Source organism: Eublepharis macularius, chromosome 15 (genome assembly GCF_028583425.1).
Source record: "Eublepharis macularius isolate TG4126 chromosome 15, MPM_Emac_v1.0, whole genome shotgun sequence".
NCBI lineage: Eukaryota > Metazoa > Chordata > Lepidosauria > Squamata > Eublepharidae > Eublepharis > Eublepharis macularius.
The window spans coordinates 49,553,773-49,568,449 of NC_072804.1; the positions used below are offsets into that span (position 1 = coordinate 49,553,773).

General features: G+C 45.2%; 1 protein-coding gene across 2 annotated transcripts; it reads right to left on the minus strand.

Annotated features, from left to right (window-relative positions):
* On the minus strand, positions 1-14,116 carry LOC129343064 (phospholipase A2 inhibitor NAI-like). Of its 2 annotated transcripts, XM_054999043.1 has the most exons (7): positions 14,047-14,110; positions 10,610-10,661; positions 9,696-9,783; positions 8,022-8,138; positions 4,704-4,856; positions 1,407-1,547; positions 1-231 (listed from the first exon to the last, which is right to left on the minus strand). In XM_054999043.1, the coding sequence occupies exons 3-7, from the start codon at positions 9,742-9,744 to the stop codon at positions 83-85; spliced, it is 609 nt and encodes a 202-aa protein (XP_054855018.1). In that variant the 5' UTR covers positions 9,745-9,783; positions 10,610-10,661; positions 14,047-14,110; the 3' UTR covers positions 1-82. The 2 variants fall into 2 exon arrangements, with proteins under 2 accessions (XP_054855018.1, XP_054855017.1); XM_054999042.1 differs by lacking the exon at positions 10,610-10,661 and having other exon boundaries at positions 14,047-14,116.
* Positions 14,117-14,677: the final 561 nt, after the last annotated feature.

Below are 14,677 nucleotides of genomic sequence, written 5' to 3' on the forward strand. Positions count from 1 at the left end.
TGAAATGAAAGGTAGTGTATTAATGCAATTTTCACCATGAGAAGCAGAGCAATGCTTGGGAAATCACAGATTTAGCCTCGATTTAGGACTTGATGGTGGCAGGTTTGCATTCACTCTTTAGGATGGTAGCACTAGCAGTACCCCCAGTAATTTCTGTGTCACCAATTTTCAAATCGTCACACACAGACTTGCTGACGCAACCCTTCTGGATGCTGTTCAGAACAACATTTCCTGGATACAGAAGACAAGACAAGTGCTCAGCAGGGCCATAGTTTCCAGCAATAACCACCCTCCAGCCATGTTTTGGTTGAGCTCCAGAACGCTCCTCCTCACTCTATCATTGAACAGCCATCTTCAGTATAACAGTTCACTAGTGTTGCCAGCCCTAGCTGGCATCACAGTAGAAAAAATCAGGGAGCAGCGACAAGTAATCTGGATTTGGGCTGACATATGATGTCATTTCCAGTGCAGCCCCAGAAGTGACATCATAATGCCAGGGCAATGTTTAAGATTTCGTCACAAACACCATACATTTTTGCGTGAATGCTAGTGCATTGTGCCAACACAATTATATCACTTCTGGTTTTATACAGGAAGTATAAACCAATAATAATAATAATAATATAGACCACTAATGATAATAGTATAATCCATGAATACGAATACGAATACGAATACGAATACGAATACGAATACGAATACGAATACGAATACGAATACGAATACGAATACGAATACGAACGTAGTGCATTGGCCCTCCATCAAATCACCCCTCCCTATTGTTCCCTTGCACCCCTGTCAAGTGGTGGCAAAAAACACTGAATCCCAATATCCCTACAGTTTACATGTACCAGCTGGATTTTTAAAAGAATACTACAATTGCCTATTCATGGAAACATTAAATTCAAGGTCATTCAGGAAAGGTGCCATGACATAAAGGATTCCTGTTAAACTCACTCTGATTTTCACCTCCACCTGCAGGAAAGGGGCTATGGGTTCGTCTACATCAACTAACAGCCTCCCAGAAAATGACTCAGGATGTTGCCTCCTCACCCTGCATCGGGGAAGACTCCTTGCACTAGAGGAAAGTGCCTCCACTAGTTCACTAATGGAATGGCTCCATGGGACCAAACTTTAGTGTAATATTTAAATTAGCCATGTTCAGACTCTAGACTTAGAGGGGGGATTTTAAGAGGGTCTGCTGAGTAGGAAAAGGAATGGCTGTAGGAAGAGATGCAAACCGGAGATGGGGTATTGAGGGGATCGGCACGGAGAGAGCATGTCAAACTCTCCTGCCCACTACCAGATCTGAGGCTGTCTTGAGAAAATACATGACACTAAAGCCTCCTCCCCCTCCCCAACCCATATGGAAGGTAAGGTGACATGGATTGTGAGTTCAGAATTACCATAAGTGACTCTCGTTTCCATATCAAGACAGTGGTCCTCAGATCCAAGGCAGTCTACAGTCTCATCAGGGCAACTGGTAGATGACAAAGCATAGCAGGCTGGGCATTGATTCCCATTGGGCTCAGTGTTGGCTGGTGGCACTGGAACCAAAACAGAAAGAGCCTTTCAGTTGTATTCAAAGGAAAAAGCCAATGCTGAAACTGAAGACCATAGATTCTCTTTGCACCCTTCATCTTAGGGCCAACCTAGAAGTGATGAATTACACTTGAATGGAAAGTGAACAGACTCACATGTATTCCTCCCTGTTCACTTGCGCTCCACTCGTAGGGGAGCACTGTTTGGATGCTGCCTAAATGAAACAGGGGTGTCAAACGTCTCGCTAAAGCCTCAACTCGCATCCATCTTGGAGAACAAATAGGGGATAGAGCCTATGGGGAACTCTTCATCACTAACACCCCACAGCACGTTTGAAAGACAAACGATGTATGTTGCTGCAAACGGATTAGACATGGGGTGGGATGATGAACTCAGACAGTATGCAAGTCACCCACTGCAGAAGAACAATTATTTACCCTAGGGATAAAATGGGAGCCCTGGAGCTCCATGACTTAAATGCCTTTGTATCTGCTCTGCAAGCCCAATTTGAAGATCCCTTGGAAGGGGTGAGGTCACTCGAGTGTAGCGCAAGTGAACGGGGAGGAATACACATGAGTCTGTTCACTTGCCATTCAAGTGTAATTCGTCATTTCTAGCTTGGCCCTGAGGCTAGCGAACATTCGTGAAGGCAAAACTTATTTATCCTTCTATTGCAATACATGCATGGCTTAGCTTCATCTCTTTAGAAGGTTCGTTGATATTGATAGGCCTGGGTTGGGATCTCTGGGTAGCCCCACTTTTTGATATGCCTGGAGGCCACTCCCCAGAACCCTTATTTCATTGCAATCCTTTCTTTAAGAGTTCCTATCCAACTTGAGGAATGGCTGTAGGAAGAGATGCAAACCGGAGTTTCAGAAACCACCATCTTGATTTTGATAAGCTGCAGAAGTTAGCTGGCAGTCCACAATCATGCTAAACTTTTGGGTTTCCACATAAAGATTTCGTGCACTTCTGGTTGAAATCAAATTTAGCTTGTTTACTAGGTGACTCGGATTAAGAAAAGCCCAAGAAGCTTTCTTAATAAATAAGGAATCAATACAGAATCAGTCTCCCATTAAAAGAAAAAAGGTTTAACCATGGAGTTAAAGATAGCTGACTTGGTAAGGGGGAAAAGGGCAAGAGTTCAGTAGCAGCTATAAGACTAAGAAATTTATCCTTCCATTGTATTGCATTCCTGGTTTAGCTTCATCTCTTCAGAAGTTTGGTTGATATTTTGCTAAGAGAGGGACCAAAGATGATCTCTAAGGTATAACGGTTATTGAAATGGGACACAGAAGATGAAGCAGTTAAGATGCAGATGGTAAAATGGGCAATAAATATTAATAGAGAAATAACGATGGAGGCCTGGGAATTTATGTGGAAAAATACGATAACAATATTAACATGTGTCAATATAAGAGAAAACTGTTATAAAATGTTGTATAGATGGTATTTGACACCAAAAAAGTTGGCCAATATGAGTAAAGATATGTCAAATAAGTGCTGGAAATGTAAACAACATGAGGGTGCCTTTTACCATATGTGGTGGACATGTGAAAACGCTAAATCCTTTTGGGCTAAGATTTCTGAGAAAATGCGGCAAATTTTGAAGGTCAATCTGAGTAAAAGTCCAGAACTGTTACTGTTAGGATTAAATATGGAAAAGATTAATGTTAAAGATAGAACATTGTTATTTTATATGATCGTGGCAGAACGGCTGTTATATGCACAATATTAGAAACAAGAGAAGATGCCGGAAAGGGAAGAATGGATTCAAAAACTGTTATACATGGCGGAGATGGATAAAATGACGAGAAAACTGAGAGAACAAAACTCAAAAGAATGTCAAGAAGACTGGCAGAAAATGAAGGCTTACTTAGAAACTGAGTGGGATGTAAAAGGGAAATTAGTAATCTTTGATAATTACTGAAATATAGATATTAAGTGACTTTACCTGTAATTAAAAAGATAAGATGTAAACTAGATGTAATGATCAGGGACAGAACGGTACTAGCTCTGCTGGAAGTCAAAATAAAAGGGGGGAGGGAGGGGTGGGGGGCATACGTTAGTTAAGGGAAGAATAATTAATGTTTTTATATTGGATGTATATGCTAACCTACCAAAAAAATTTAAAAAATATATATTAAAAAAAAAGTTTGGTTGATATTGCAAGGCAGAAATCTCTAAGTTTTAGCCACAGATATTAAAGTATCTTGTTACTATTCTTTTGAAGAAATTGTAGCGGATTTTGCTATGGGTGCACCAAATTCCAGTTCCCTTGTTTAACTTAGGGCCAAGCTACACATGACGAATGACACTTGAACAGCAAGTGGATTGAGTGGAGGGCAAGTGAACAGGGAGAAATACACTTGCCGTTCAAGTGTCATTTGTCATGTGTAGCTTGGCCCTCAGAAGCCCACTTTGAGTCCAATGAAAGGATTAAAATGTCTCATTTTCATTTTTTCCCCTAGCAATATGCACATCTTGGAGAACACTGAGATGTGGTATTAGAGATTGTGCCCAAAAGTTTCAACACTCCCCCTCCCCACCCCTTTGAGATGACTTGAAATTTCTCATCTCTGCTTTTCAACTTGAAAATGCCCATGTCACTTTTTGTCATGTCACAACAAATATTACTGTTGTGCCATTTTGTTCTCTTTGTGGTGAATTTTTAAATAAAATATATGTCATTTTCAGTGTTTTGTGTTGGCATTCATACAGTTAAAAAAAAACAAAATCATGAAATCTTGAAATCTTTCTCTCTCTCCTTTTTTATTCCTTTTCTTTCTCTTTCCTCTGCCCTTTTTATCGGTCTTTCAATCTTATCAATAAAATAAAAAAAATATTCTTTTAAAAAAGGAACAATAAAAAATGAACAAATGTTTTTTAAAAACCATTGGACAATATATGAAAGCAAAACGAAATGAAAAGGTACCTTTGGATCTCCCTAACATCTCTTTGGAGAAGTGAGTCAGGAAAATAACATTTCTTTTTTAAAAAAGCAAGTTTAGAAAATGGAAGGGAAAAACATACCACAGAAAGAAAGGAGATAATTGTGCCCAGATGGGTCCCTAAAATTGCAATGAGGAAAAATGCAGGTGAAAGGTAGAAAGGAAGAAAGAAGGGGTAGAGTGAGGCCAAAGAGTAGAAATGTTACTTACTTAGAGGGATTTCTGTTTGGCAGGCATCGCCCTCACAACAACTGACACTTGACTGGATGATTTTCCCTTGCCCGAAATTCATATACTTGGGTCCATACCTACAGGTATCTAAGGATCCACAATTCTTCACCACCATCTGCATCAGGAATCCAGCTACAGAGGAAAAAAATAAACAAAAGATCATTGAGAGGCAGTGCTGTGTAGTGGTTAGAGTGTCAAACTAGGATCTGGGAATTGCAGGTTCAAATCCCCACTCTGGCTTAGGAGCTTGCTGGGTGACCTTGGACTAAAAAAAATATTAAATCAGTGGATGATGCAGCCATCCTTTGATCAGTGGTCTTTGCAACACAGGACAAGGTAAGAAAAGAGCTCTGCAGTTTCGTACAGATGCGATTCTGTCCTCTCTTCTCACAAAGCTGGAACACAGCATATAAGACTAGGGTTGCCAGGTCTCTTCACTCTCCCAGTGAGAGAATGGGATGCTGGCTCTCATCTCCCCTCCTTCCCCTCAACTTCCTTGTGTGATGACGTCACTTGCAGGAAGTGACATCACGTGGGTCAAAGGACCCAGGAGCACTCCCACGCCCACCAAAAGGAAGAATCCCCTCATGGGGTCTGCTTTGGCCTGAAACAGGCCTGCAACAAGGTGTAGGAGTGCACCGTGCTGTGTGTGTGTGTGTGTGGGGGGGTTCCCAGGGGTCTGCCCCCCAACTAGCCAGGTAAGTGGGGGCAGAGGGAGGTGGGAGCAGGGGATCCCCAGCCCCAGGTGGGAGAATGGCAACCCTAGAAGAGACATACTCAACTGTCAGTAAAACAGGAAGTCACCTCCTGGATGAAACCACAGGTCTTTGCCACCAGTCATCTTAGTACCAAACATTTTCAATCAAACACTGCTAGGAAACTAGTAAGCTGGGCATACTGGCGATAACCCTCTACTATTGTTTGCTCCCCAACAGCATAAAAAATGTCTGTATCATTAATCCATCTGTTATCCAGCGTGCGGAGGGCAATCTAAACTCCCCTCTGTCTGGAGATCAGAGGGCGGGGCCACTGGCCATGTGACCATTTTCGTAGAGGGCAATTTAAACTTTAAAAAAACTCCCCCCTTGTTCCAGCTAACCCAAAGTGATATCATTGTGTGATCCTGAGTAGACATGGGCACGATCCAAAAATAAATCCCAATTAACCTGATCGTGGATCTGGGCTGCCGCCGAACACAGGTTCCCGATTCTAACCGATCAAGTCTAGTTTCCGGTCCGAAATTGGGAATCGGGGAGGCCAGCGCCCAGGGCAACCGTAGTCAGACTGTTGCACGCACGCTCCTGAGTCGCCCCTGCCCACGCAGTAAGCTGGCTGTCCCGGTGCGCTGCGGAGCTGGCAGCAGCGCGAGTGGCTCGGAGTCTGCCCGCGCCATTCACCTGCCCCGCAAGACAAGGGGCGGCCAGCTTGTCCGCGTGCCCCTTGTCCTGGGGAAAGGCGAACAGCTCAGGTGGCCTCCCAGCCTCCCGCGCTGCCTTTTGCCTTTCCCCAGGACAAGGGGTGGCTGGCTTGCCCACACGCCCCTTGTCCTGGGGAAAGACGAATGCCGCGGGCGGCCTCCCAGCCTCCCATGCTGCCTTTTGCCTTTCCTTTGTGCCCACCCCCTTCCCCCTCCCTCCCCTGGGTTGCTGCTCCGTGTTTGGAAGGAAGCCTGCTAATCAAGGAAAGCTGGGCTTCCATTCGTGTTTCGAGGGCGACAGAAGGAGGGCAAACACAGCTCATTTCCCTGACTCCGTTGCCCCGGGAATAAATTACCAGCGCAAGAGTGTCTGCAATTCCGAACAGAAACTGACCCATCCAATCAAGTCCCGAACAAGCAAACTCCCGACTGCTGGATCGGTTCCCATGGACAGAACTGATTAGCTGAGTCACGATGGCGAAAACACCAAAATCGGGGTTTTTTCGAAATCATAATTCAGATCGTGCCCGTCTCTAGTCCTGAGTTCCACCACTGAGTTCTACCACCTCTTTCCCCAGAAAAAAAGCCCTGGCTAGTGGAATTATTACACCATCTAATTCTCTCAATGGAAACACTGCTTAAGTTGAAGGAAGTCTCCTTTGTTTGAAGGCAGGCTCCAAATTTGAACCAAAAGGAGAGGAGGGATATAAATGTTTTAATAAAGAAATTAAACACAGGCATCTATGGGTATCTCTAGACTTGCAGGTTTTTAAATAGTTGGGTCTAGGTTTCCCAGGCCTAACTTGGCTTGAAGCAGCCCTACAGCAGTTAAAAAGTAAAGGGTCATTAAAAAAATAAAGGAGAGCTGAAACAATCTCAGATTGCCTCCATGGGGGGGGGGGCTCCTCCATCCCCCCGCAAGCCATTCCCCTGTATCACAAAAGCACAAGGCGACTTTCTCTCCCCACTGTACTATTTACTCTCTATGTGAACAGAATATTCCTTGTGGAGCAGAAAAAACAGGGAAAAAATTCCCTCCCTGGCTACTTTTGACAAGGCAAGCCCAATCTCATCATGTTGTGGAAGCTAAGCAGGGTCGGCCTTGGTTAGTAATTGGATGGGAGACCTCCAAAAAGGCCAGGGGTTGCAGGGGCAGGCTATGGCAAACCACCTCTGTTAGCCTCTTGCCTTGAAACCCCAGCTGAGGTCGCCAAGTCAGCTAAATCTCGATGGCACCTTCCACCACCAAATAAAAAGGTGGGACATATGTATTTTAATCAATGAAATAAACATTCTTTGCTCAGTGGAGTGGTAAGATAGGGGAAGCTCCGCCTCGTCACCACATCTTGTGCAAAAAAATGCAAACAATGGCTTGATTTAGGCTACAAAGAACAGCCAAGACCTGAAGCCCTAAGGTCATGTGTACCTAGGGTTGCCAGGTCCAGGTTGGGAAATTCCTGGAGATTTGGGGGAATAAAGCCTAGATAGAGTGGGGATTGGGGAGGGGAGGGGCCTCAGTGGGGTATAATGCCATAGAGTTCACCCTTCAAAGTAGCCATTTTCTCCAGGGAAACTGATTTCTTTGGCCTGGAGATCAGTTGTAATTCCAGGAGATCTCCAGCTACCATCTGGAGGCTGGCAACCCTAGTATCTGCTCAGCTGTCCTTCCATGCTTGAGTTGACAACCTATTTGACAAGTGCCACCCAAGCCATTGAAAGCCCTGAAAATTCAGATCCTGCCAACACACCCACCAGAATTGGACCCCCAGATTGGAAATGTGGTGTCTTTCTATGGTACATCCCTCCAACCAGTCAGCTAAGAAGTCCAATAGTTGGCTCGCAATACATACTCAGACTTGTCTATGGTTCCCCTCACCTACCAACGGAGTTTTGGGCTATGGTAGTCACGCACACATCTTCGTCAGCTTCACAGGGCATGGTATTGCCACTGCAGTTGGTGCCGATACCAGTGCAAACTTCACACTTCAAAGAAGAGCCTGGACGAGAGAGGAAGAAACAAGCCACATGGTTGGATTTGCAGGCCTTTTCTCAAGTGCGCTATTGTGCTCAGCTACAGTTTATTTAGAAGCAATGCAGAAAAAGGGGACAGGGCTGCTAGATTTTTCCCAGTTGTGTAGGAGGAAGAATACTCGTCCCCCCCCTGCCGCCGCCCTACCCACTGTACAATTCATCTTAGAGCCAAACTACAAGTGGTGCCTGACACTAGATGGATACTTGTCAGTTTCCCTCAAGTTTTGATGGGAAATGTAGGCATCCTGGTCTTGCAGCTTGACTCTCCGACTGCTGTCCAATGGACTTTTCAACTGTCACTTGTCCAACATTCCGCCAAGCTGCCTACATTTCCCATCAAAACTTGAGGGAAGCTGACAAGTGTCCAACTTGTGTCATTCGTCACTTGTAGCTTGGCCCTTTGTATGGCTTCTAGAAGTTAGAGTGGTTTGCAGACCACTGCAGTATGACCACCATGGTCCATGGGTAAGTTCTTAAGGTGAACATGGAGCTCTTCAAAGGTTGCCAATTGCCACCCTTGGATTGGGAAATTCCTGAAGACTTGCAGGCAGTGCCTGCAGAGGGCAGAGTCTGGGAAAGCTTTGCCGTCTGCAGGGATGCGATGCCACAAAACTTACCTCCAAGAGAACATCTCTGAAGACCCATTGCAATGCTGTGTGAACTCCAGGCTACGGTTGCCAGGAGGTTTGGTGGGTGGAGCTTGGAGACAGAGGAGTTTGGGGAGGGGAGGTAAAATATCATGGGGTATAATATCATACAGTCCACCCTCCAAAGAAGTCGTTTTCTCCAGGGGAACTGATCTCTGTAGCCTGGAGATCAGTTGTAATTCTGGGAGATCTCCAGCCACCACCTGGAAGCTGACAACCCTACTTGGGGCCCCACCTGGTGTTGCCAACCCTATACTCTTCTTTATCCATAGTGGCAAGGACAAAAGTGATTAACAGTCCTAAGGGAGTCTCCATGGTGATGAGCAATGAGAAATGCCAGCTCCCCAGACTTAACTGGGGGGCTCAGTTGTGGGCCACGAGGAGGGGGGGTCGGAGGGCAAGACAGCATGGCAGCTACCATAATGGAAGGCGGCGTTGGCTTCCTGGGATAGCAGGGGAGCCATTGCTGCCCAGATTCAAAGTGCAGCTGGCCAATCAGAGCAGGCCGGCTGGGGTGGGAAGAGGACTGCGGACCTGGGAGGCTCAGTCTCCTCTCAGGTCCGCTGCTGTCCCTTGTAAGAGATACAGTCCCGGCTGCTCAGCACTTGGCTCGTGGCTGGCATGTAGGAAAGGCTGCCTAGGCTGCGCAGGGTGTTCTCCTGTGCTTGCGCCCAGAACCGAGGAGCGGCAGGCTCGGCATGTGAGCAGTGCTTCCCGGGCAGCCTCCTTCAAGCCATGTGCTCAGCCAGCATCGGTAACTGCTTGAAGCTCTATGCTGGGTGGAAGCAGCTCCCCTCGCCCTCTACCTCTCCCTGCTCAGCAGCAACCCTACTCCAGGCCCCACCTGGGGATTGGCAGCCCTACACTCTTCCATACCCATAGCAGCAAGGCCAAAAGCTATGAACGGTCCCAAGAGAGTCTTCATGGTGATGAACAATGAGAAGTGAATGGAAACGAACAGCGTCTGGAATGGGAGATATTAATAGATGAGCAGAGGCACTGGAGGGAGGCCAAGTTTGTCTGTACGCAAATCTGAAACTTCAAAAACAAATCGTATTAAAATATATATAAGAAGTGATGCTGAGTTAGAACCAGAAGACTAACGCCACCTGTTGGGGAGGCTGAGAATTTCTTTCTTTTGTAAAGATGAAAGTTCTGCCTTCTGAGATAGAATGAAAGAAAAGTGGCTTTGAGCAGATTCATAACATGCCTCTCAGAGGCAAGGGTGACAATCCTTTTGTTTCTTTTTCTCTTCATTTATATATATATTTTTCCAGTAGTTGCAGTTCTTGGCCTTTTGCTCTCACTTTTGAGCATTCGTTTCTATGGTGCATGCAGGTTTTTATGCACAATTTATATTGACACACACGGGACATACAATGCTGATTTCTTGGTTTGGAAATAATGTTAGAAATGCATCTACTTTATGGGCGGGCAGCTCAGCAGGAAAAAAAAAACAGAACATGATCATGTTTAAAAATCGCAAGTTTAATTTGTACAAGGGGGAGGCATCTGGATCCAGGCAAAGATCCAGGGGAAGAAGGGGTTAACTAATGGCCTTAGATCATTCTCCTGTTCAAAATATGACCCTTCCAACAGCAACTTTAAGCTCCACCAGGAAAAAAGACTGCCCCACCCCCGCAATTATGCCTGTCTTTTTTCTTGATCAAGACATGAAAGTGTCAGCGGTGGGGGGGGGGGGCTTTGATCACAGAAACAGAGGGAAATTGCTAAGATCTGCCTTTCCCAGGACTGATCTCCTTTCTCTACTACTGCTTTTTAGGGCACACCTGGACTTCTGTTCCTACGCTTCCAGTTCCATATATTGTCCGGTCCTTGTAACTGTGGGGAAAAAGCATAACAAAGTTTTCCTCAGAGAAGTGTCTGTATATGATTGATTGATTGATTGATTGATTGATTGATTGATTGATTGATTGATTGATTGATTGATGTCATTTATAGTTTGCCTTTCTCACTGAGACTCAAGGCACAGTGTGAGATTAGTACAATTAGTATCAAGGACATTTCTATACAGGCCCTGAGCCTGTGAAAGCGGGGAGGGCGGAATATAAATATCATAAATTAAATTAAATTAAATTATACAGTGTCATGGACATGTCCATAAACAATGCCATAGGGCAGGGCTTTTTTTCTGGGAAAAGAGGTGGTGGAACTCAAGACTGCACAATGACGTCACTTTGTGTCAGCTGGAACAAGGGGGGAAGTTTAAATTGCCCTCAGGAAAAATGGTCACATGGCCGGTGGCTCCGCCCCCTGATCTCCAGACAGAGGGGAGTTTAGATTGCCCTCTGCGCCACTCAGTGACGAGGAGGGCAGTCTAAACTCCACTCTGTCTGGAGATCAGGGGGCGGGGCCACTGGCCATGTGACCATTTTTAAGAGGTGCTGGAACTCTGTTCCACCATGTTCCCACTGAAAAAAAGCCCTGCCATAGGGTAAATAAATTCAAGTTTACAAAGACACAGCATTAGCAAGGATCCAATAAAGAGTTGAAGAAAGCTGAAACAGAACATAATCAGTTTTATGAGTGACATTAGACAGCATGAAGCATGGGTAGTACATAGGAGTACATATTTAAAGCAACAGATAATATGATGCCATAAATGCCGCAGGGGAAAGCACAGTCAGAGTTTTTGGTGCAACAATAACGCAAGAGGATATGGGTTTATGAGCAGGCCAATCTCAGTGGTTTTTAAAGCAGTTTTTAAAAAAGCCTTAGCACTGTATACACAATGCATGATGAAATCACACAGACACACTTTTTGTACATGGGTGGCTGACCTATTTACCAGTCCCTGTTCCTGTGCCTTCAACAACAGCTCCAAATATCAGCATTAGCAGGGGATTTCTAACCAGATAGTAAAAAGCCTCATCTGCCAACTTCTGCAGATCAAGCTGTTAAAGGCATAAGAGCAGGGCAGGGCATTATTTCCTGATCAGTTGGCAACCCTTCTTGGTAATGCACACGCATGCACACTGGAGTCTTAGCAGCATTCCTGGTTAAACTCTTGAAGGAGAACTTTGTACACACCCCACTTCTAACTTCTTTCCTAGATGTGTAGCTGTGTAGATCTGTAGCAGAACAACAAGATTCAAGTCCCGTGGCACTTTGGAGACCAGCAAGATTTTCAGGGTGTCAGCTTTTGAGCGTCAGAGCTCCCTTCCTCAGACACAAAAGGACAAAAAGGGGAGTTAAGCTGACACCCTGAAAACCTTGCTGGCCTTTAAGGTGCCACGGGACTAGATCTTGATGTTTCTGAGAGCCAAGCTACAAGTGATGAAGTACAATTGCCTGGCAAGTGAGCAGACTCACATGTATTCCTCCCTGTTCACTTGCCATTCACTTGTGCCCCACTTGATCAAGAGAACTGGGAGGAATACATGTGAGTCTGTTCACTTGCCAGGCAAGTGTCATTCGTCACTTGTAGCTTGGCTCTTAGGTTACTACTCTTACCCCATTACCCCTCAGTGCCTCTATTCTTTTAGATCCAGAGGAGATAGCTGTGTTAGTCTGTAGTTGCAAAATAGTAATGAGCCCAGTAGCACCTTTGACCAACTTTATTGTAGCATTTCCATTCATCGTAGCATTTCTATTCTTTTAAGGGCCGAGTGGAGAAGAAAACCAAGCAGGTGCCAGTGGCCACCACTGCTGAGTTCGTACTCTAGGGTCCAGAGGAGTTAACCCTGTTAGTCTGCAGTAGCAAAATAGAAAAGAGTCCAGTAGCACCTTTAAGACTAGCCAACTTTACCGTAGCATAAGCTTTCGAGAACCACTTTAGGGAACATTGACATGGCAGATGCCGGTTCAAATTCCCACTTGGCTGTGAAACTCAAGAAGCTGATCAGCACCTTCAGCCTAACCTACCTCCTGGGATGGTTGTGGGGAAAAACTCTTATGTTTAACCGCCTTGAGCTATTTCCTGGGAAAGGCAGGTCTCAAAAGTGGTCCTTAAAATCCATCTTTCATACACAGGGAGGAGAGAAGCTGCTCAACGGCCATGCAACTGTCTAGCACATTTAATTTTAATTCCACCTTTACTTCAAGGAGTTCTGAATGCCGCACTGACTCCCCCATCTCTCACAATGACCCTGGAAAGTAGGTTTGGTTGAGAGTGACCCAACCAAAGTCATCAACTGAGTGCTCTGCTCCCAGTATGACCAGTACACACAGTGGCTCTCAATGGGTCTTAAAGAATGCAATGTCTCTGTTTGGAAGAGGGTGGGTGCCTGTTTTTCATTCTAGAGAAAAAACACAGGGTCTAGAGCTGGTGAGGCTGGCCACCGAAATGCCAAGGTCCCACTTGTTAGCTGTAGGGCTTTTGGTAGCATCTATACAACTAGGTGGCATTGAAGAGCAGGATATGCAGTAAAGACTAGGGTTGCCATGTCAGGGTAAGGAAATTCCTGGAGATTTGGGGTGGAGCCTGGGAAGAGCATGGTTTGGAAAGAGGAAGGACCTCAGCTGGGTATAATTTTTCTGCCCTGGCCCCAGCCTGGTGGAACGCTCTCTTGCTGGAGATCCAGACCCTACAGGGCCTGTTACAGTTCCACAGGGCATGTAAAACGGAGATGTTCTAACGGGCCTTTGGCTGGGTGCCGGCAGGTGTCCCCCTTCTTCCCTCTAGGGCCACCACTTTTTCTGGGGCTGCCCTTAGCCATCTACTATGCCCACATACAGACTCCCAAATATTTATTTAAATAGCCTGCGCCTGGACTATTTTAATGTCTTTTAAAAGATTATTATTGATTTTATGGTTTGGTGATTAATTCACTGTTTTATGAATGTTGTTAGCCGCCCTGAGCCCATTTGTGGGGAGGGCAAGGTATAAATCAAATAAATAAATAATGCCATAGAGTCCACTTTCCAAGGGAGCCATTTTCTTCAGGGGAACTAAATCTTTATCACCTGGAGATAAGTTGCAATTCTGGGAGATTTCCAGCCACCACCTGGAGGTTTGCAACCCTAGTATAGACTGGAGATACTATAGCCATTTCCCCATTCAGTGTTCTATGGGTCCAGATGTGGCAGACCACACATATGCAGTCAACTGCACAAAATTTAAACACGCATACTCACAAAGGAGGATTCCTTAATATACCAGCTCCATTTCAGAAAAACAGGCAATTTGGAACTCCAAATTCCAGGACGAAATTTAGAGGAGAATTTCCAAAGCATTCCAAATCTCAGCGGATGGCAGTGGACTTACCAGAAGTTCTCAAGTACTGCTAAGAAGGTATGGAGAACAAAGCTGCTTGGACAGAAGTGTTGGAATGTGCTTTCTTTCTGAATCACTCAGCCCTTCATCCTCTTTTATACTGAAGAAACATGTTCAGGTGATTAGGCATTTCCCAGCCTCCTACCTTGACATACCAGTTTCAGAAGTTTCCACACCAGTAGATTTGCTTTCCTTTGGGGATGGGTAAAGCTGCCAGCTGGCCTGGAAGAAAATGGCGCGTCTCTTTAATTGAGGCCGAGTGGAGCATTATATTTTTGCACACCATCAAAAGGAGCAAGCCTTTTTCCCCCTCCACACCTATTGGCAACCTTAGTGGTGGGCTGTGAACAGATTAAAGAAGTTGGTTGGCAGCCCAATCCAACATTACTCAGAAGTAAGTGCATTGAGTTCAGTGCATTTTATTTCCAAGTAAGGAAAAATGTGCACTGAATTTAGTCAAATTCGCTCCCCAATAAAATATACCTAGGATTAAATTGTCAGTATGTTGAGAACCGCATTAATGCCACCTGGCTCTATCCTTTGCTCAGAAGTAAGTGCCACTGAATTTGATGAGACTTACTTCACATTGCTACTATGGGTCCCCCAGGACCGGCATTTCAGG